The sequence below is a fragment of the Nothoprocta perdicaria genome, unplaced genomic scaffold (genome assembly GCF_003342845.1).
Source record: "Nothoprocta perdicaria isolate Ctin4 unplaced genomic scaffold, notPer1 scaffold_318, whole genome shotgun sequence".
Lineage (NCBI taxonomy): Eukaryota > Metazoa > Chordata > Aves > Tinamiformes > Tinamidae > Nothoprocta > Nothoprocta perdicaria.
This window is the reverse complement of record NW_020455553.1, coordinates 679,866-698,976: the sequence shown is the minus strand read 5'-3', so window position 1 is coordinate 698,976 and position 19,111 is coordinate 679,866. Positions and strand designations below refer to the sequence as shown.

General features: G+C 58.4%; 1 protein-coding gene across 1 annotated transcript in view; it reads left to right on the top strand.

Moving 5' to 3' along the window:
- Positions 1 to 12,765, top strand: part of UCK2 (uridine-cytidine kinase 2) — a 13,463-nt gene extending 698 nt beyond the window's left edge. Inside the window, exons 2-7 of the mRNA XM_026042945.1 lie at positions 5,993 to 6,152; positions 6,267 to 6,363; positions 7,190 to 7,332; positions 10,351 to 10,448; positions 12,142 to 12,190; positions 12,369 to 12,765. Coding sequence (XP_025898730.1) covers positions 5,993 to 6,152; positions 6,267 to 6,363; positions 7,190 to 7,332; positions 10,351 to 10,448; positions 12,142 to 12,190; positions 12,369 to 12,508 — 687 coding nt within the window. The 3' untranslated portion in view covers positions 12,509 to 12,765. The remainder of the gene's footprint in view (positions 1 to 5,992; positions 6,153 to 6,266; positions 6,364 to 7,189; positions 7,333 to 10,350; positions 10,449 to 12,141; positions 12,191 to 12,368) is intronic.
- The last annotated feature ends 6,346 nt before the right edge of the window (positions 12,766 to 19,111 follow it).

The following is a 19,111-nucleotide window of genomic DNA, read 5'->3' as shown; positions in this document are numbered from 1 at the left end:
CCCTGGAGAACAGGAGTAGACTAGAGAGCAGACACGCCTTTGAAACCTTCCTTGCTTAGGAGCATGTGGTCTGTTGCAGGGGAAAGCTCCAACCTGGTGTCTTTGGGCTGGCTTGTGTAGGGAGAGGAGGGGTCGTCTTCTCCTTGCCGATGGCCCTGCCCAACTGCTGCACTTAAACCTGCACCRACAGCGTTTCAAAAACGTGTCTCTGAGTGCCCTGTTAATCCTTGGGCTGCTGCTCTTCCTGCAAGGGAAGAAGATCCAGCTGTAAGGGGGAGGGATGGGGAGGGAGGATGCGGTCCCTCCCGTGGGCAGCAGGATTGCTCCCACAGCTGGGCCCCATTGCGTKGGTCTGCCCCACGGCGTTGTCCGGCGCTGCCCGGCTGTTGTGTCTGCGCACGCTGCCTTTTGGCCCCGCAAGGTGCAAGCGACGATTAGGGTACAATGCACCACGGTTGTTCGCAACTTCAAAGTGAAAACGCTCAGCAGCAGCAGGCTGCCCTGGAAAAAAAGATAGGGAAATGGCTCTTTCTTGCCAGGGAGAGGTGCTAACTGGCTTTTCCCGTCTCCTGGCTTTGAGGTTTGTTTTTTAGTTGGGGTTTTTCTCTTTTTTGGTCTCTTTTTTTCTTTCCCCCACTCCCTGCAGTGATTGCTGGCTGCTAGAGAGCTGTGCAGTGCTACACACGAGGGAATCCAGTAGACACGTGCAAAGCCTGTAGGGAAAGGTGGTCAGAAATATGCTGGCAGAGGGGGGAAAAAGGTACCTTGAAGGAACAGCGATAGGAGGACAGCCTGGAGCTCGTGCGTGGAGTCCCTGGGGCCCAGGTGCATGAGGAAGGTCGTGCTCAACTGCTGCAATAAGGCTCTCCCCAACCTGKCTGCTGCCGGGTGATGCCCGTTGAGTTTGCTCAGCCCAGGCCTTGCCTGCAGGTAAAACCCGAGCTGGTGGCTGCTGCAGGGACGTGTAGGCCCCTGGCTCCTCTATCTGGAAGCAAAAAGTGCAAAGAATGGAAACAGRGCTGCGCTTTTCGCGCTGGGAAAGCGGCAGGTCCGTCTGGCTCACCTTTGTGCCACGTGAGAGCTGTTGCTGTAGCTCTCCCCACCCTGGTAATGGAGGGCATTTGCCTTCCAAGATGCCCCCCTTTTTTCACCCCCAGCCCCTCTTGTTGCTGGTTTTGCTGAGCCCAAGTGGGGGGAAATGCGCTCTGCCCCGATCCAGGTGAGCCAGGGCAGCGGGACCGTGGAAGAGATCGGATCCAGTTTGCAGCCTGCTGCAACATGCTGCRTGCCACGGCGCCATGGGTAAGCTGGCACCCAGAGCTCCCTGCCTCCTTCTTAGGGATGTTTCCTTGGTATTTCTTAAAGGCAAACYGCGTGTGTGACTTCAGAGGTTGACTTCTATTCTCCAGCGAGCAGAAGACACTTGAGCAACCTCCATTGCTCAATAGGAGACGGAAAACCAAGCACTCCCAACGTGTTCAGCCCTCGGAAGAATTTCCGGCTGTGTTGGGAGCAGAAATGGAGTGGGAAACAGAGCCTCTCCCGCTGCCTTCTAAGTCTGAGCAGTGTCCAGCTGCTCTCTCCTGATGCAGAGGAGATGGTCTGGTGTTAGGTGCCCTCTCGTGCTGGCTCAGCAAGGAGGCTAAAGCCAGGAGGACTGCRAGTGCCTCATTGCTCCTGGCGATTCCCAATGTTGGTCATAGAGTTTCCATCCCTAATGCCTTCCAAGTGCTCCACCAAAGCTTCTGTTTCCTTCCCACACCTGTGGTCTTGTTGCTGGCAGCTTCTTCTCTTCCGCTCACAGAAGACTCTTGACTGTGGAGGATGGGAGCTAGGCTGTAGGTTGGAGGGGATTTTTTTTTTTTTGAGGAGATCCCTTAAAATTAATGTTGAAGCAGTAAGTGCTGGTCCCCTACGCTGTGTGAACCGAGGTGCTGATTAAAGCTACCTTTTTAAGAGGAGTCTGTAAGAAGAGACAGATCAGCAAAGGGCTGCATGTCCCAAAGCAGCCTTGCCCTTGAAGCGGCAACACAGTTTGGATCTCTGCTACCTAAACTTGGAAGCATCTGTTTGAACATGCAGAGTGGCGAGCACAAAAACTGCTGTGTGGGAACAGCCAGGTTTCCTCTTCAGTCTTAATCCTGTAGGCAGCTCTGCTTTAAACGCACACAAAAACGCTGTGTGAGGCCAGCGTGGCTGCCCGGGGGGATCAGCCAGCTCGGAGGCAGCMAGAGGGCCAAAGGAGGCCTGGAACTGGGGTCTCCCAGCCAAGGTGTTGGGAAGCAGCAGACACAGCCATCTGCAGCACATCTGTCTGCAAGGTACTTCTCCTTATACATAGGGGCTCTTGTGTTATAAAATTGGGACCCCACACTAGTGATTTGAGGGATTTCTCCCCTTCTTCCCCGTCAAACTACCACAACCCCTGGGGTCAGCCACTTGCATCTAGGCCACTTGCATCTGGGTGGTGGCAGAGAAGCATGGGGGAAGCTTGGCACTCGTCTGGAGGCTTTGGCTTCCCAGGGGTGCTGCTGGAGAGAGGCCATCAGGAATTACAGCAATCCTGTCTCGGTTCAGCACCTTTTCCTGGTGGTGCTTCCTGGCTGGCAAGAGGCAGGAATCACAAAGTCTTTTTCAAAAAAAAAAAAAACCCAACAACAACAAAACCCTCTAGTGTCAATGTGTGCTAGAAACTTGTCAAACTTTCTAGTAGAAGGTTGTTGTGTACCAGCCACCAGCTTGGGCTCATACGCAGGCCGTTTTGATGGGTCAGCCCTTTCCTGTTACTGAATATGCGCTTGTTCATTGCAGGGCCTGTTTGATGTAGTCCCCTGGGCTCAGGCAGCTCCAGCCCGTGGCATTTGCAGCAGGCCCTCTAGAAAAATATCTTGCATCTAAAATAGGTGGATTGGGAGGGATTGTGTTTGCGGTTTTGTTCTCCTCCCACACAAAACCCATGTTCAAATCCTCTGCGTGCGCTCAGGCGCAGGACTGCTGAGCACACAGGCAGTGTCCCACAGCAGCGYGCCCAGCGGGAGCGGGAGGACAAACTGGCCCCGGATTGTTTGGACTGTGGCTCACAAAGGGACGGGCTGGAAGGATGAACCTGTCTGAGAAAGTGCCGGGTGAAGGCCCAGGCTTTTGGTGCTAATGGAGCAAGTTTCCAGGCTCGGTGCTGCCACGTGGATGTGCTGCCTTGAAGCTGGAAGAACTTTCCAGAGGTGGTATCTGCTCCATGTGTTGCCCTAGTCCCTCACGTGTAGTGCTCTATAATTAGCAGAACTGTACAACAAAAGACCAAAAGCCACAGCTAGTGTGTGCTGAAGGAGGTGATCTGGAGAGGACAACATTGCCAAAGCTCCTGGTTGTGAGTGCGTTAACTGAGTAAAAGACCCAGGTGATGCCTGGAAAGCCAACTGTGATATAGAGGACATCAGAGAAACACAGAAAGTACTTTCCATGTTCCTGTGTCTGATCTTAGAGAAGATTGCTGGGTGAGCAATGAGCCTGTGACTGGCACACCACAACCCCGGGGCTGCAAAGCTTGTCCATGTCTAAATGGAGACTGTGGCATGGGCTCCGTACTGAGGAACTCTTGGGTTCTTCTCCTTGCTGGAAGATGTGACTGTTGTTGGCCTTATGGTAATATTTGTGGTGGGCCGGGGACACTGTTCTGCTTGAAGGAAGGTTGTCCTTGTGGCGTGAAGTGTCTTGGCGCGGGGCAAGTGATCCGTGGCAGGAGTTGGTTCCTCTCTTCCATCCATGCCGGAGCCCAGCAGCTGCTTCCTCTTTTCCTGGCGGGTCTTTTGGGTGCCTCTGAGGCCTGGACGAGCCTCGCCTTGAGAGCCACGAGTTAAACGCTCAGGATAGTCCACGTCTTTCCAGAAAGTGTGTGGAGCAGGGCTGTGAGTGCCCATCTGCCGAGTCCCTTCCCCCTTGCGCCGCAAGGGCCTTCTCTCGGGAGCGCGTGTTGGGTTTCTTTGCCCGGTGCTGCCCGCTCCTTCCTCTCCCAGCAGAATAAAGCTGTGCTTTTTCCTCCCCAACACTAGCTCCTTGTGTGCTTGGTACCAAGGAGAAAAACTTGGTGTCTCGTGCGCCGTGTCTTGCCCCTGCATCCAACCCACTGAGGATCCCGTGTGGTTCTTTGTGCCCTGGGCTCAGCCAAGATGTCCTTCTAGGCATCTGAAGGCTTCTCCTGAGGTTCCCTGCATCATTCCCGCATTATTGGCGGGTTTGCCACGTTCCTGGTGGCACCAATGCGCAGGGTTGGTTTGGGGCGAGGGGGCTCTGAGCAGGGGACGAGTGTTGTTGGTTTGCAGGGGCCGCTTCCTGAGGCCTGGAGTTTCTGTTCCCACTGAGTAGGGGAATTTGTAACCTCTGCAGCCCTGGCCTTTCTTCCTCCTTCACGTAGGTCAAAAAAAGGGGAAAAGCTGGTGCTGCAGCTGCAGGAGGTGTCGAGGCTGGCTCTGGGGAATGTTCCCCAAACCGGCCTAGCAAACAAAGACCCCGGCAGCTACATCCTGGGCCTGAGAAAGCCCGAAATCCCTGCGGCCCTTGTCTTCCGCCACCTCTGACAACTATCCAAAGCCCAGCAAAGAGAGCAGGGGTGCCCTGAATGTTTGCGTGGGCTTCTTGCCAACCCAGAGCATCAGACCCCAAAGGCAGCTGGAGTACTCTCTGATCCCCCTGTAAGGGGGTGCATTTGTGGGTCAGGCTATGTGTTCTTCTGCTTTCTCTTTGGCCTTTTCCAAGGTGTCCTGAGCTGTGGATTGTGGAATGTGAGGGTCTCTCTTCCCACTTTCAGGGTGGGCATAAAACAGCAGAGAGACTTGGAGGAGCTGTCTGATTCCCCCAAACAGTGTCTGTTTTGTTGCCCATCACGGTTCTGAGCTTCGAGGGGACGCAGGGAGTGTAAATGCAGACCTATGGGATACAGCTGGATAAGCAAGAGGGGTTGACACAGGCCGGGGAAGGATGTGGGGAGCGGAAAAACAGAGGAAGCGGAGAACGCGCTCGGGCTTCCAGTGCCGCAGGCAGTTGTGGTTAACTGCAGGGTGAGCGCCTGGCCCGGGGCTGCTGCGGCAAAGCGGGGTCTGCYGGGCGCAGGCGGCGGGAGGAGGAGGTGGGATGCGCAGGGTGGGATGCGCAGGGAGACCCCGTCCCTGCTGCGGGGAGGCAGCCGGGGCCGGCCGGCTGCGCAGCAGTCGGCGCTCGGAGATGCTGCAGCCGCGCTCGGGCTGACTCACGCGCGGTGGTCACAGCCAAGTCAGGCCAGCGCGGCCCAAAGGGGAAGAGACGCTCCCCGGGGACCGGTGTAACGTCAGCTCTTCCAGCTTCGCAGGCAGGCAGCCCTCCCCTCCGCTGCCAGGCCTGCCTTGCCCTCCCTTGTTCCCTATCGGCACCTCCGCAGATTGCCGGTCAGGTACGGAGCGGGCGGCGCGGCCGGCCCGCAGAGGGCTGGGAGCCGCCGCTGACCTTGGCTCTCGTGGCCGGGGCTGCCGTGCCGGCTGCCAGCTGGTGCCGCAGTTATCGCTGCCGCGCTGCGCTGCGGCCAAGGACTCGCGCGACTGAGGAGCGGGGGCTGGAGCGGCCTCTGGGGCTGCGGCGTCTGGGGCTGCGGCGTCCGGCGCGCCCCGCTGCTCGAGGCCGCGTGGACACCCGGGCGCGCAATGGTCCCTGGGCAGGTGGCCACCCAGCCCCGTGGTGGCCGCGGCTTCACAGTGCCAGGAGGCACAGGATACGTTCGTGGTGGCTGCTCTCAGCCCCGGCGGCCAAGGCAGAGCTCCCTGATCGAGTCCATGGGCTTGCTCCTCATGTCCTTAATGCGAGGCCTTGGGGTTTGAAAGCAGTCTCCCTCCTCTGGCCTCCTCCATCCACAGGCAGCTGGCGTCGGGTTYGGGGGCTGAACCTGCCTCCGAGCGAGGGCACGTCTGCCGTGTGCGACTCTGCCCCGGCTTGCCGCAGACCTGCCCCCTTTGCTGTCCTCCCGCAGTCCTCAGTCTGCTCCAAGATCGTCCAGCTGCTGGGCCAGAACGAGGTGGACTACCGCCAGAAGCAGGTGGTGATCGTGAGCCAGGACAGCTTCTACCGAGTTCTCACCTCGGAGCAGAAATCCAAAGCACTCAAAGGCCAGTTCAACTTTGACCACCCAGGTAAGCAGGGAGCTACAACCAAGGGCTGGAGTGGGACCCCCCTGACGCACTTGGCTGAGCCCCCGTGCAGCTGGTGCTCCCCAGAGTAAGGGGTAATGTTCCCTCTCTCCTCAGACGCCTTCGACAACGAGCTCATCGTCAAGACGCTCAAGGAGATCACGGAAGGGAAGACGGTCCAGATCCCCGTCTATGACTTTGTCTCCCACTCCAGGTTTAACAGCTTTGCTGGGCCTCCGCTAACGGCCTGCGYGCCTCGCGCCGGCCACGAGGGCTGCGCCTGCAGGGAAGGCACTTGGGAGCCTCTTCTAGGTGCCCTGTGTGTCAGCCCAGAGCTTCAGTGCTAAATACTCCGTGCTACCTGATTAGAGGGTGCGGGACAGGCTGATCTTCATGTGAGGGCCCAGAAAGCCGCGTGGCCATGTGGTTGCATCCCACGTGCAGCAACGTACACGTGGTAGTGGAGGAGGCCTATGGGCCCCCCTTTCCTTCCCCTAGCCACCCTCTCTTTCCTCAAAAAAATCTGTGTTTGCAGCTTTAACAACTATTTTGGGCTCAAAGGCATCAGAGCTGCCAGGAAAGGAGGAGGAGGATGTTTTTTCCCCTGTAACTCTCCCCTTGCATGCAGTGGTCTTGTTTCTCCCTGTTTGCTTTGGGTATGGCTGGCCCTGCTTCACTTCCCGCGGAAGCGCCCCAGTGTCCAAGGAGCATTGCCTGGATCACTGAGCAGGCCCTTGCAGGTGCCTGCAGGTGCAGCCCTGTTTTCTGGCATGGCTTGGGAGTCTTGCAGGCGGCAGCTGGCCGAGGGGAGGGAAGAGCCTCTTCCCGCTCTGCCGTTCACCCTTCTAGGAAGCATTCGTATGCCTTGGATTCGCTCTGCTGCGGTGGGGTAGGTCTGCTGTCCCCTCGCTCGCCTCCCCGCTGCCGCAGTGAAGTCCTCGGGCTGGCGCAGCGCCTGGGAGCACCGCGGCTTCCCCCAGCCCTTCCCCAACCTGCTTTCCCTGCCGCCGGCGTGTTTTGACTCTCCTCCTCCCTGCTAGGAAAGAGGAGACGGTGACCGTGTACCCCGCTGATGTGGTGCTCTTTGAAGGCATCCTGGCCTTCTACAGCCAGGAGGTGCGGGACCTCTTCCGCATGAAGCTCTTTGTGGACACAGACGCGGACACCCGGCTGTCCCGCAGAGGTGAGGCCCTCGTGTGACCCTGCTTGCTAATGTCACTAGCTACCTGGGCACCGGCTTGCTGGGGCACTGACTGGAGGCTGGAGCAGAGCTGTAATCAGTACGAGGATTTGCTGGAGCTAAAATAGAGCTAGGGAGGTTTCCACCCCTAATTGCACTGGGCAGCTCGTGGCTGTCCCTGGCTCCCTGTGACGGCTCGTTCAAAATGTGGAGCCTGATGGATCTTGCTCAAAAGGCAGYGCCCGCGGGGTCTGTGGAGGACCTGGCATCCGGGCGCGCTCTGAGGGTGGTGTCCAGGCATAAGGGTGTTTATCCAGCATGGAASAGATGGGGAATTTGCTTGTACTCTTGCTCAGTGCAAGCACAGCCAGTGCAGTGTGAAGTCTCTTGTCCTTGGCACCAAGCAGAGGCTGTAGGGGCAAAGAGCCCCCGAGAYGAGGACTGCCAGTGTTCAGCCAGCCTGGCTGCAGGTTGCCAGCTGGAATAGGAAGGTCTCCAGTGCTTTGTGGCTTGAGATTCAGTTTATTGCTAACTGCAGGATGAGTGTTGAAATCAGCCTTTAGGATGGGGGTCACTCATGTAACTCACGAGTGTCAGACTGAGAAGGCATTTGAGGACTGTTAGGGCAGAATCAGGTGTGTCGGAGCACTCCTTCCTCCTGCCATAAGGGATCTGCTGGGCAAAAGATGGCATGGAGGAGAGGTCTCCCTCACACCTCAGTGCTCTGACAGGAGAAGCATGGAGTTCAAAAGTCCGTAAAGTCTTCCAGGACTCTGAAGTTCAGCCTCAAACTGCTTCTGTGCCTAGGATTATTCCACTGGCACAGGATAGGTCTTGCCCTCCTGCTATTCTACGGCYTCCCACACCGTTGGGAAGCCAGCAGTCCTAAGTAAAAACTACTTTTTACACATCCCTCTTGACCCTGCCCACTGCGCCTGCCTGACTCATCCAGGGAGGTGGCAGCACCGTCATTGCAAGGAGATGCAATAGCAGGTCATGGACACGCGTTTCTGGGATCCTGTGGAGTGAGCCTCGTCCTTTCCTTAACAAAGCAAACCCAGGAGCTCGGGTTCCTGGCCCAGCCGGGGGTAGCCCACGTGTTTGGCAGCGGCCCACGGTTTGGCAGTGTTGGCTGATGGATGAGGAGGTGTCGTCCGTGTGTTTAASTAGCACTGCAGTGCAGCACTGCGTGACCGTGCGTGGAACCTGATCACTCCCTGGGGCGTGCAGGGCTGTGGTTTCGGGCTTGGTTTGTAACYGTGAGCTCGGGACTTGGTAACCGATAGAGATCACCTTGAGTAAAGACCAAGATCGCCTGTCTGACRAGCGTGATGCAGAGCTAAACCTCGCTGTGCTGCAGCTGTTGGACAGGATCCCACGTCACCTGGAATAAGGCCAGTCCAAGGGACTTCTCTCAGCCACCATCAACTGCAAAAGCTTTGCAAGGCAGCAGTGGGGCTGCTGCCAGCTGGCTGAGGGGCTGCCGTGCCCAGGTTAGGGCAACTCACCACCTTGAGGGGGGGAACTGACCCCTTGGCAGTCCCTTGGTGGGCCTCCCAGAGCTGCAAGGACCGCAGCAGCATCAATAGTCTCCTTGCTCTACGTCTCCCTGGCATTTCTGAGAAAGGAGACCTCATTTGCGAGGTACTGCGAGAGCAGTGGTGTCCCTGGAGTGTGGCCGGAGGCGGTTTGTAGCCAGCACAAGTTGGGATCCCGCGTTGCGACGCGGCCCTGAGTCGTTCTGCTCTGGYGGAGCCGCCGCGAAGGGCTCGCGAGCCGCCTGGCAGCAGGAGGCCGCGTTCCTGGAAGCAAAGCTCACGGCTCCATTAATGGGAAGCCATTAATGGGAAGCGCTGAGGTCCGATACGCGAGGCTCACATCATCCCCTTTCCCAGGAACCCTCCCATGACAGAGGCAGCYGCCAGGAGCAGAATCCAGATCTGCCCGATGCCTCGAAGGGCCAGCCCTGTGCCGAGCTGATTCCAGCTGGGCCAGCTTCCATAAGCTGGCAAATGACTGAATTGGGCGTCGCGTGTCTGGTTTAGGCCTGGTTGCAGCGATGTGCTGCTTGGGACAGCACCACTGTGTCCTTGGGGCATGGGAGAGCGATGCCTCCACAGAGGGACCGTGGTCCTAGCCTGCGAGTGCACCCTCGCTGGGCGGCCTCCCGCCCCGCCACAGCCAGCAAACAGGGTGTGGGGCCTGGGAAACAAAAGCCTCCCTTGTCTCGCCTCCTCTGTTTTCCCTGCCTTGTTTTTTCCCCATGCTGTTTGTGCCGGCGCTCGCTCCCGGGCTCCGGAGAAGCCGAGGAGCCGGCCAGAGCGGCCGGGGCCGGGCAGGCTGGCGCGCGGCCCCGCGCACGGCACGGCACGGGTGGCACCGTGGGGAGCGCTGCCATCCCGGCTGCGGAGCCGCTCCGGCCCTTACGCCGGGCAGCAGGGATTGCTCCTCGCGGTGCCTGCGCTGCAGCAGCCGCCAACCAGAGCTGGCTACACCCCCCGTGCAAACTGGGTGCAGGTCCCCAGGCAGGCCCTGCTCATCTGGGGACAGCGTGAGAAGGCCCAACAGAGCCGACGGGTGTTGCTTTCCAGCTGCAGTTGGACTGTGCCTTGAAGTGTGCGTGGTGGGAAGTGCACAGCTTTTCTCCTCCCTGGGCACCTCCTTGCTGGGACCGTCAGGAGGAGAAGAGCTGGTGCCTGCAGCAAGAACGGAGAGTCTCATCTTGGGTAGCCAGGGTGGAGGGACAGGAAGGGCRGTCTGGGACACCTGGGGGGCACTGGTTGCTCTGGAGTGTGCTTGGAGAGCTCACATAAGGGCCGGAGGCCAAGAAAGCCCTTGGACGTTCAACTGCTCCTTGGCTCCTGGGAAGGCTTGGAAGTGACCGGGAAGCATGCTGCTGGTCTGGGATGTGCTTGGACAGGTGGACAGCAACAGTGAGGAGCAGGCACCAGGGGGTGGTCAAGGCCCGTATATTGGGTGAGGGGGACAGCMGTTTGACTGTGCCTCCCTTCTTCCCTCCAGTGCTACGAGACATCAGCGAGCGAGGCAGGGACCTYGAGCAGATCTTGTCTCAGTACATCACCTTCGTCAAGCCTGCCTTCGAGGAGTTCTGCTTGCCAGTAAGCAYGAGGGGAGGGGCGCACACTGGAGCCTGCCCCAAATGCCCAAAACGCCTTTCTGCCYATCCCAGCCACCCCGAGCCGGGAGCTGTGGGCGCCCTGGAGCTCAAGTCCCCCTGCCTTGGCCTYGTGCTCCCCTCGCGGGTGCTGGCAGAGCCCGAAGGTGGGGATGTGGGTGCTGGCCAGCGCAGGGCGGGATGGGGACTGTTTATGTGGCCGCTGCTTTCTGGTGAGATCACTGTTCCCTGCGGAGAGGCATCAGCACCCCTCCCTGCGCAGGCCCTGCCAAGCCAGCACCAGGCAGCTCGAGAGATGCCGTGCCAGGCCTCGGGGAAGGGAGATCCCTTGGGAGCTGCCGGCTGAAGCCAGGTTGGAAGGCAGGAGCTCTAGCAGACAGGGGTTTTGCACCTGGAAGACCACTGCAGCCCCAGGGAGCAGCAAGTTTGCATGAGCAGCTGTTGCAAACCTCCCCTGTCTGCTGCGCTTGTGGGGTGAAGGCTGCACCTTCGCTTTTGAGGCTTTTCAGGCAGGTGGGGTGATTACCAGCAGATTGCTTATCCTCAAGAGGCCGAGCCAGCCAAGTGCTGCAGCCAGGGGAGCGGTGGCCAGCAGCACAGGTAGGAATTGAACCGTCACCTCCAGCTTCAAGCCTTGTCCGTGGAGATATTGCTGTGGCTGGCTCTGCCCTTTCCCAAAATAAGAGGGATCTTTCCTGTGCCAAGAGATCCATTTTTCTGGAGCCCAGAAGGTGCCCATATTGCCAGGCAGCCCTTTCTTCCCTTTCTCATGCCTGTGTGGCTCTGGGAATTGAGGTCCAGTTTTTGGTGTCAGGCCTAGCAAGCCTCCTCCTTGACTCCCCAGCAAGGTAAACGTGCCGCTTTGCAAAGCAGCAAACACAGCGGCAGTCTCTCCTGCTGAAGAGTCGATAGGAGGGTGAAACAAGGAGGGCAGAAAACATCTGCTTCATCCCCAGGCGCTGGCTCTGCAGCAATTGCAGAGGGGTGAAGGRCAGGCTCAGCCTCCACAGTTCCTGTTACCCAGCTCTGGGTCTGGCTGCTCAGCACTGAAATCCACAGTCCTGTTTTTKGGGKTTTTTTTTGCTGTGGCTGGGAGCACCTGGAGGTGTTGAATGACAGCCTTGGCCCGGCATGTTGGCTCATGCTGCAGTGTGGCTGTCAGGGAGCTCATCAGCTGCAAARGCAAGTGTAAAAAGAGGAGGAAGCTGCTACGGCCTCTTCAGGTGAAAATAGGCAGGACTGGCATCCTGAAGTGGATCTTTTTTGCCAATATTGCTGGCATAAATGCCCCCATCCTGTGCAGATCGCATGTCCACCCAGCTCTGGCATGTCAGGTCTTGTTTGTRTACCAAGTCGTGCAGGATTCACGGAGGAGGTTGTTCCCCAGAGCAGCTACACTTGGAGCCTTGCGATCATGAGGCTTTTTTTAATTTCAGGTTTTGTTAGGGTGATGTATCCCTTACTGGAATTTGTTTGAGTTCATGGAAATAGAGCCAAGGGGCAAAGCACAGCCCTCAAAACAAAGATCAAAAGGCAAATGGGAGCATCCAAACTGCAGTAATAGATGTCTTGGTGGGTTTGGGCTTGATGAGGAGGGATGCCCCATGGAGCAGGGATGATGCCCAGCACGGCAGCTCTCCGCTTTCCCTGTAACATCCCGCTTTCTTTCCTCCCAGACCAAGAAGTATGCAGACGTGATCATTCCCAGAGGAGCAGATAATGAAGGTGAGCAGCCCCAGACCCTGCCGTTGGGTCCTGGCAGAGATGACACCGACACCCGCAGGGGAAAGGTGCCCTGCGAGGAGGGGAGGGGGGGGGCACAGCAGGCTCGTTTTCTCTGATGAGCCTCCAGCGTATGGAAAACGATCCTAACGCCGTCCCTCCCCTCTGTCTTTGCTCGCAGTGGCCATAAACCTGATAGTGCAGCACATCCAGGACATTCTTAACGGCGGACTCAGCAAACGCCAGAGCAACGGCTACCTGAACGGCTACACTCCGCCCCGCCAGCGGCAGCCCTCAGAGTCCAGCAGCCGGCCCCACTGACGGCGGGCGCGGGGCTGGGCCGCGGGCCCCTCTGTACATACTGTCTGTCCATCCCCCCCTTATCTATTTAAGAAACCAGACGGAGACAAATGCCTTTAATTTTGTATGTTGGAAATGCCGATGGAGAAGCAGCCGGCCGCTTGGGAGCCCGGACCGCTCGCAGCTCCCGGCCTTGCTCAGTACCTCCTCCAGCACGGAACCGGCTATAAATCTCTATAAATATAGAATTGCTCTATTTTTGTGTAAACGCAGAATAACGTAAAATTACTTGCCGCAAGGTATTTGCCAGGYGCGGTGCCGCCGAGAGGGGACTGGAAGAGGGTCCGGGGAGATGTGGGGCTCAGGATCCTCGCCTCGTAGGTGAAACGAAGAACRTCCGACAGCCACTTCGGTAGTGCAGCGACCTCCGTCACGGGGAGTGTTGGGCAGTGGTGGTGACGGTCTGAGCGTCRCAGGCACTTGGGGCCTGGGCTGGGGTTGCCTCCTCCTGTTGTTCAGGTCCGAGCAGCTTGTTTTTACCCAGCAGCTACTGCTGCCACTGGGATTTTAGAAAAAAAATGATATACAGTGTCTCCCCTGAGCTGCGTGCTGGGTCTCGGGTGTCTCAGCAGCACCTTGGGCCATGGCTGGCGCCTCTGGTGCAGTCCCTCCGGCCGGGAACTGGCCGTGGTCACCTCAGCATAGTCACAGCTGCAGCACTCTTGGTGCCTGGCTTGGGTGGGGATGGCACCTATGGGGAGGGCCCTTCTGGAGCAACGTGTGTGTGCTGGGAATCCTGGCAGTGCCCTCGGCTCGAGACCGGAGGCTGGGCTGGTGGTGGCCCTGCCATTCCCCACCTGGAACGGTTTGCCCCCAGGCAGGGGAGGTTGAGTCGAAGGTTCTCCYGCCATGTGCAGGTGAAGGACACAACCTCCCTGCCATGTCCCAAGCTGCCAGGCCAGGAAGGGCACTTCCCCGCTCGGGATAATAACCAGGCTCCCCTAATCTGGTAGTGTGGCACCAGGCATCGCACAGCGTGGGACAGGAACTGGCACAACTCCTCTGGGACCAGCTTGCCCCAGCAAAGCCGCTCTGCGGGGTTAATCTGGGACCCCACCAGGCCCCGAGCTGGTACCCTTAGCCTTGCTCCTGCGGGAGCGTCTCTCCTCCCAGCGCATCGCTCTTGCTCTGCATGGCTAAGAGCTTAGAAATCCAGTGTCCAACCGTGCCCCAGCCCCAAGGGAACCAAGAGAGGCTTTGGTTTTAAGCAAGAGGACAAAAAGGGCAGCAGTTTCCCTGTCACCTCGGGAAGTGCCTGCAGACACTTCCCAACACGTTCCAGCTGACACTGTCTTGAGTTACTGCAGCGCGTTGCCCTAGGGAAGAGGGCTCTGGTGAGGTGTCCCAGGGCCTCGCTCGGCCAGGAGAGCTCCTGGGGTGAAACACCAGTCTCCCCSCTAAATAAAGACGGGACAGAAGGATGGCGGCGCCTCTCGTCTCCTCTGTGTTGGGCCAGAAGCTGCTGCTGGAGCCTCTGGTTTCAGCGCCCYGGTGAGTCCTGCACCCCTGGGGCTGGGGCTGCCCCTGCGAAGCCCTYGGGGCTCCCCGGCCACAGAGGGGGCAAGTTCAGCCCTTGGCAGGGGGACACGAGCAGCGCAGCAGGCAACGGAGAGACTGGTTTGCAAAGGCTTTGCAGTGAGTCTTATAAAGGCCTCTCAAGCAGGGGCAGGTTTAAATCTGGAATCAAGAGCTAGGCTTGGCCAGAACCACTGTAAAACCTGCCCCAAGGGCCCTTACCTGCCCCAGGTGGATGAGAGTGGTATAGTCTTTCAGTACATATATAAATATATATATATAAGCGTTTAAAAATGTTTAAATTTTTAAATTTAAACTTTGCTGCCGCCAGGCTCCCCCGTGGCCAGCACAATTCCCTGAAAAATTCCCACAGGCCGGTGCTGCGCTGCCTTGCATGGGTCCCACTCCGGCCGCCAGCCCTGCCGGCTGCACAGCAGATGCACAAGAGCTCTGGGAGGAGCAGCCAGCCCCTCTTCCCAAGAAATCCCCTCCTTTAGCCTCAAGACGGGCGGCGCTGCCTCGGATTTTTCACTTTTCCTAAGGCCTGACCTTTTTCATCTTGCAGCGAAGCAGCAGCCCCAGCAGAGAGCAGCTCTTTGGAGCTCGCTCAGCCTGGGAGGATGAGTCACTTTGGGCAGTGACAGCAGTGACCCCCCCCTTGCTCAGCTCCCAGGGGAGGCACTGGTGCTGTCACCCAGCAGGTGACAGGTTTGTGACCTGCTCCCGGCCAGCACCACTGCTCATAGCCCAAGTCCCCCTAGGCTGGCGCATCATAATGCGAGATGAGACTCAGCTGCCTCTTGCCAGGCTCTGTCCGGCCCTCCCAATCTCCTGACTCGTTAAGCTAATGACTCATTAAGTTCTGCATAAGTGCTAGCAGTGCTTGGTGGCTCCAGGGGAGGGTATACCTGGGTCTTTTGGCTGTGCTGAGTTAGGGACTGGTGTGAAGTTGTGGAGCAAAGAGGASAAACAGCTGCCTAAGGGTGTGGGTCTGGCTGGGTGCTGGGGAGGAGTGGGGTGGTCATAGGGAAGCCCTGAGCCCTGCTTGTTTCAGTTGTTAGGGGGTGCCAGGATCTGCGGCTTCTGCCCTTCAGCTGGGCACAGGACCTTGCTGCTTCCCTGGGCCAGCTCTTGCTGGAGGTGCAGAGATGCTGCAGCTGTTATTTATTTTATTTATTTTTTATTTTATTTTTTATTTATTTTATTTTTTGGTGGGGGGAAGGAGGGGAGGGAGGTCCTAAAGATCTCAGTGGTGGAAAAGTCACATAGCTGCTTGTGGAAAAGGAGTGGGTATCAGGTGGAACCTATGCTGAGCTACAGTCTCTCTTTACCCTTTCCCCGTGCTCCTTGAACTGGCCCTCCCTGCTTAGTCCCTTTTCACTCCATCTCCGAGGGATTTGCTCTCTCTTTCCCGTCACTGCTGCTCTGAGAATCCCCCACTGCCTTTGACCCTGCTCCCAAATGCCTTCCTGCAGCCCCTCGCCCCACGCTGCTGTCCGCTCCCTCAGCCCTGAGGGTATTTGCTCTTCCGCTYCTGCAGTCAGCAGCATTCTGTCTCTCTCATCCATCTCGGACTTCCTGCAGCCCAGATTTTCCTTCTGTCCTCAAATCTTGCTGCAAAACAACTTTTTTTCCCCAGCCTGGAGTGGCTTCCGTGCTTGCTCCATAGTGCTGCCCGGCGCGGGCTTTGCAGGCAGCTTTCCTGGCTGCAGGCTGCCCTTGCCCTGCACGTGGCTGCTGCGCACCCTGAACACGCTCAACGCCGTCTTCCCATGCTTAGTGCCTTTGTGGACTTCACCTTCTTTTGCATGAATGCTCTTAAGTGCGGGGGGTGCTTTTATCCCCCATYCCAGCACGCTGCCCTAGTGCGCCGGACTCCAGGTACGTCAGGTTCTGCTCCGCTCAGTGTTTCCCCTCTGGCAGGCCCCGCTCTCCTGCGCCGGCCGCGCTGCAGCTTGGGGAAGCCGGAGAGGTTGGAATCCCAGCGGGCCTGGAAGCTGAGCTCCCTCCGGCAGGCCTGGAAGCTGAGCTCCCTCCTGCAAACCCCAGCGGGGAAGAGGCCAGGGACATCGCCTGCTGCCGTGGACACGTGGGCTGCGGGGTGGGCAGGTAAGCTCCAAGCCTGACGGCACGAGCTTGAAGACGTTGCAGACTGCCTACGTTTTAAATGCTACGTGGAGCCGACTAGTGCTTTGGCTGCTGCGATCGGATTCACCGGTGACCATAGGCAGGTCCTTTGCTGCCCGTTGGACACASAGGGGCAGAGGCAGATCCAGGGCTCCCTCTGTGCCAGGGCCCTGCTCCCCAGCGTGCCCGGAGCATCATCGCAAGGCCGGCAATCTCCCAGCTCCCCCAACCAGGATGACCATCYGCTTGGGACTTGAATATATCTATAACTCACGCTGCCACTGCAGACAGTAACTAACAACAACAACAACTTTAATTAACAATTATGCCRGAGTCAGGCTTGCCAAAGCAGCCGCGAAGCCGAGACCCTCTCCTCGCCTCACGGCTCCTCCGCCTTCCTTTTCAAYCCCAGGCGCATGGCGTCCTCCTCCTGCCAGAGGCAGCGCAGGCGCCGCAGGTACTTGCTCATGAGCATGACGTTCCCCTCCACGTGGCCGAGCACGTCGTAGCTGCTGTAGCGCCAGGACTTTGCCTCCGGACCATCCGCAGCTCCTCGGAGCATCTTCTGAAAGTGAGAGGGTGGAAAGGGCTTACGGAGAAGCAACGAGCTGGGACAAGGAAGCCTTGGATTAAGGAAACCTGTGGCGAGCTCTCCTGAGGCTTCCTGGCCTGTGTTGGTCTTGATTTCCCCACCTAAGGGGTTTTGGGCAAAGCTCCCCCCGCCCAGCCCAGCGTCCTACCCTCCTGCGAGGCTGTCGCACGAAGTTGCCGAGCGAGTGCACGAGCAGAGCCGTGCTGAGCAGGCACGGAGCCTGCCAGACCATGGAGAACGCGCCGGCCGCGTCCAGCCAGGCCAGGCCTTCCCAAAGCAGCTGCACGGGGAAGGGCAGGAGCCAGCGCGGCGCCTCGTCCCCGTGCGGCGGGGCTGGTGCCGGCGCCGGGGCCAGGGCCGGTGCCGAGGGCACAGGGCTGCCCCTGAACCTCACGCGGCCACTGCAGTAGCCCAGCGTGCCGGGRAGCAGCGCCAGGGCGCACAGAGCCGAAGCCAGAAAGCCAAAGCCGAGCATCGTTCCCCTCCGGAACTCGGATCCCAAGGGATGAGCAGAGAGGAGTYCGCTCAGGACCGCTACCGTGCAGTGCCGGTGGCGGGTACCGGCGCTGCCCAGCTGCTTCCTTTTATCAGCGCCCTGCTGCTGATGTCAGAATGCTGCTGTGATGCCACAGAGGCGCCGGGAAGGCGCCGAGCCGGGAGGCCCATCCCAGCAACCTGCCCAACATCTCCTGGGCAGCATCGGTGTCCTCCCGCCCCAAACCTCCTGCCGGGCAAAAAGGAGAGGCCCACATTAATAGGAAGGCTGAGGATTTATTGTTAGCTTGATCGAAGTCTTCACAGTCTGGAGTTTTATTAGTCCAAGTTTACTTCTTATGGTATAAGAAARCAGAGCGCAAAATGATCAAAGGCTGCCCTAAACAAAAGGCTCAGGAGTGAAAATATACCTGAAATTTGCCAATCTGCTTTCAGCCYTTGCTCCTCCTGTACTTGTCTTCAAGTTCACATTGCATCTCGTTGTACTTTATATGATGTGTTTTCTATTTGCAAGGTGCTGCTTCTTTGCCTCTAAAACCAGTATTTCCAGCTCTGCATACATGTAAGGGGTTTATGGGATCAGCACAGGGTTAAGGAACAAGCAAAAAGGTGAAAAGATGAAACTGCCYGACCTAAATGGAGCAGTTGTGGGTTCTTTGCTTTGGGAGAAGTGGGGCTCGGGGAGCAGGCAATCCCATGGGAAGTCGAGTAACTGACTCTCTCCTAGCTCCTCCTAGCGGCTTTTCTGGAGCATCGTTGTTGGTTTTGAACGTGGGTCCTCAAAAATCAGAACGCTCTGATGGTGCTCTGTGTGTGTGAGCGCATCTGCTTTTCCCTTGCCCTGGGATTTTTGGCTGGCCTCTTGTCGCAGTGGGGCAGGATGTTCCCTCTGTCGGCCAGAAGACCCCCCTCTCTCCTACGCTTTACTTTAGAAGTGGAGGAGTTGCAGATGCTGCCAAGTGAGCGCTATGAGCAAGCTCCCTAACGCTGCATCCTGGGAGGAGCGATGCGAGAACGTGGATTGTGCCTTCAAACCCTCCTGAGGGTGAGACGAAGCTAGTGGAGCCTTTGTGAATTAAAGACCAAACTGCTGTTCTTTGAGCCGGGGTGTTGTTTTTCTTTCCCGGGTGACCCCCCAGACTCCTGCGTTGCTCTGTGCGTTACTTGCAAAGGGGAACATAGATGCCCATGGCCACCCATGGGGACGTGGCTGCAAAGGGGGGGTCCTTGAGATGTGGCCATCCCATGGTGACATGTCTGCCCACTGGGCACCCCCTTGAGATGTGGCAACCCCCCAGGGACACAGACACCCATGGGCGCCCCACTGAGGCACCGTCACCTCATGGGGACATGGCCACCCCACTGAGATGGGGTCACCCTGCGGGGACGTGGACATTCAAGGGCACCCCTGTGAGACATGGCCACTTCATGGGGACATGAGCGCCCCACTGAGACAAGGCCACCTCGGCGGACGTGGCCACCTTGGTGGACATGGCCACCTCATGGCCACCCAGTGGTGACACGGTCACCTCACAGACACCCCCCTGAAGCATGGTCACCTCACGGGGACATAAACGCCCCCGGCTCCCCCATGGGGATGTGGCCACCCATACGCAGCCCACCGAGATGTGTCCAACCCCGCGGGACCACCATTACTAATGGGCACCCCTACGAGATGCGACCATCTCATGATGATGTGGACACCCCCCTGAGATGCGGCCACCTCACGGGGACGCGGCCGCCCCGTGGGGACAATGGCCACCTCCTGGGAACACAGCCACCCCACGGGAACGTGGACACCCGTGGGCACCCCCGGGGCACCTCGGGGGGGGGGG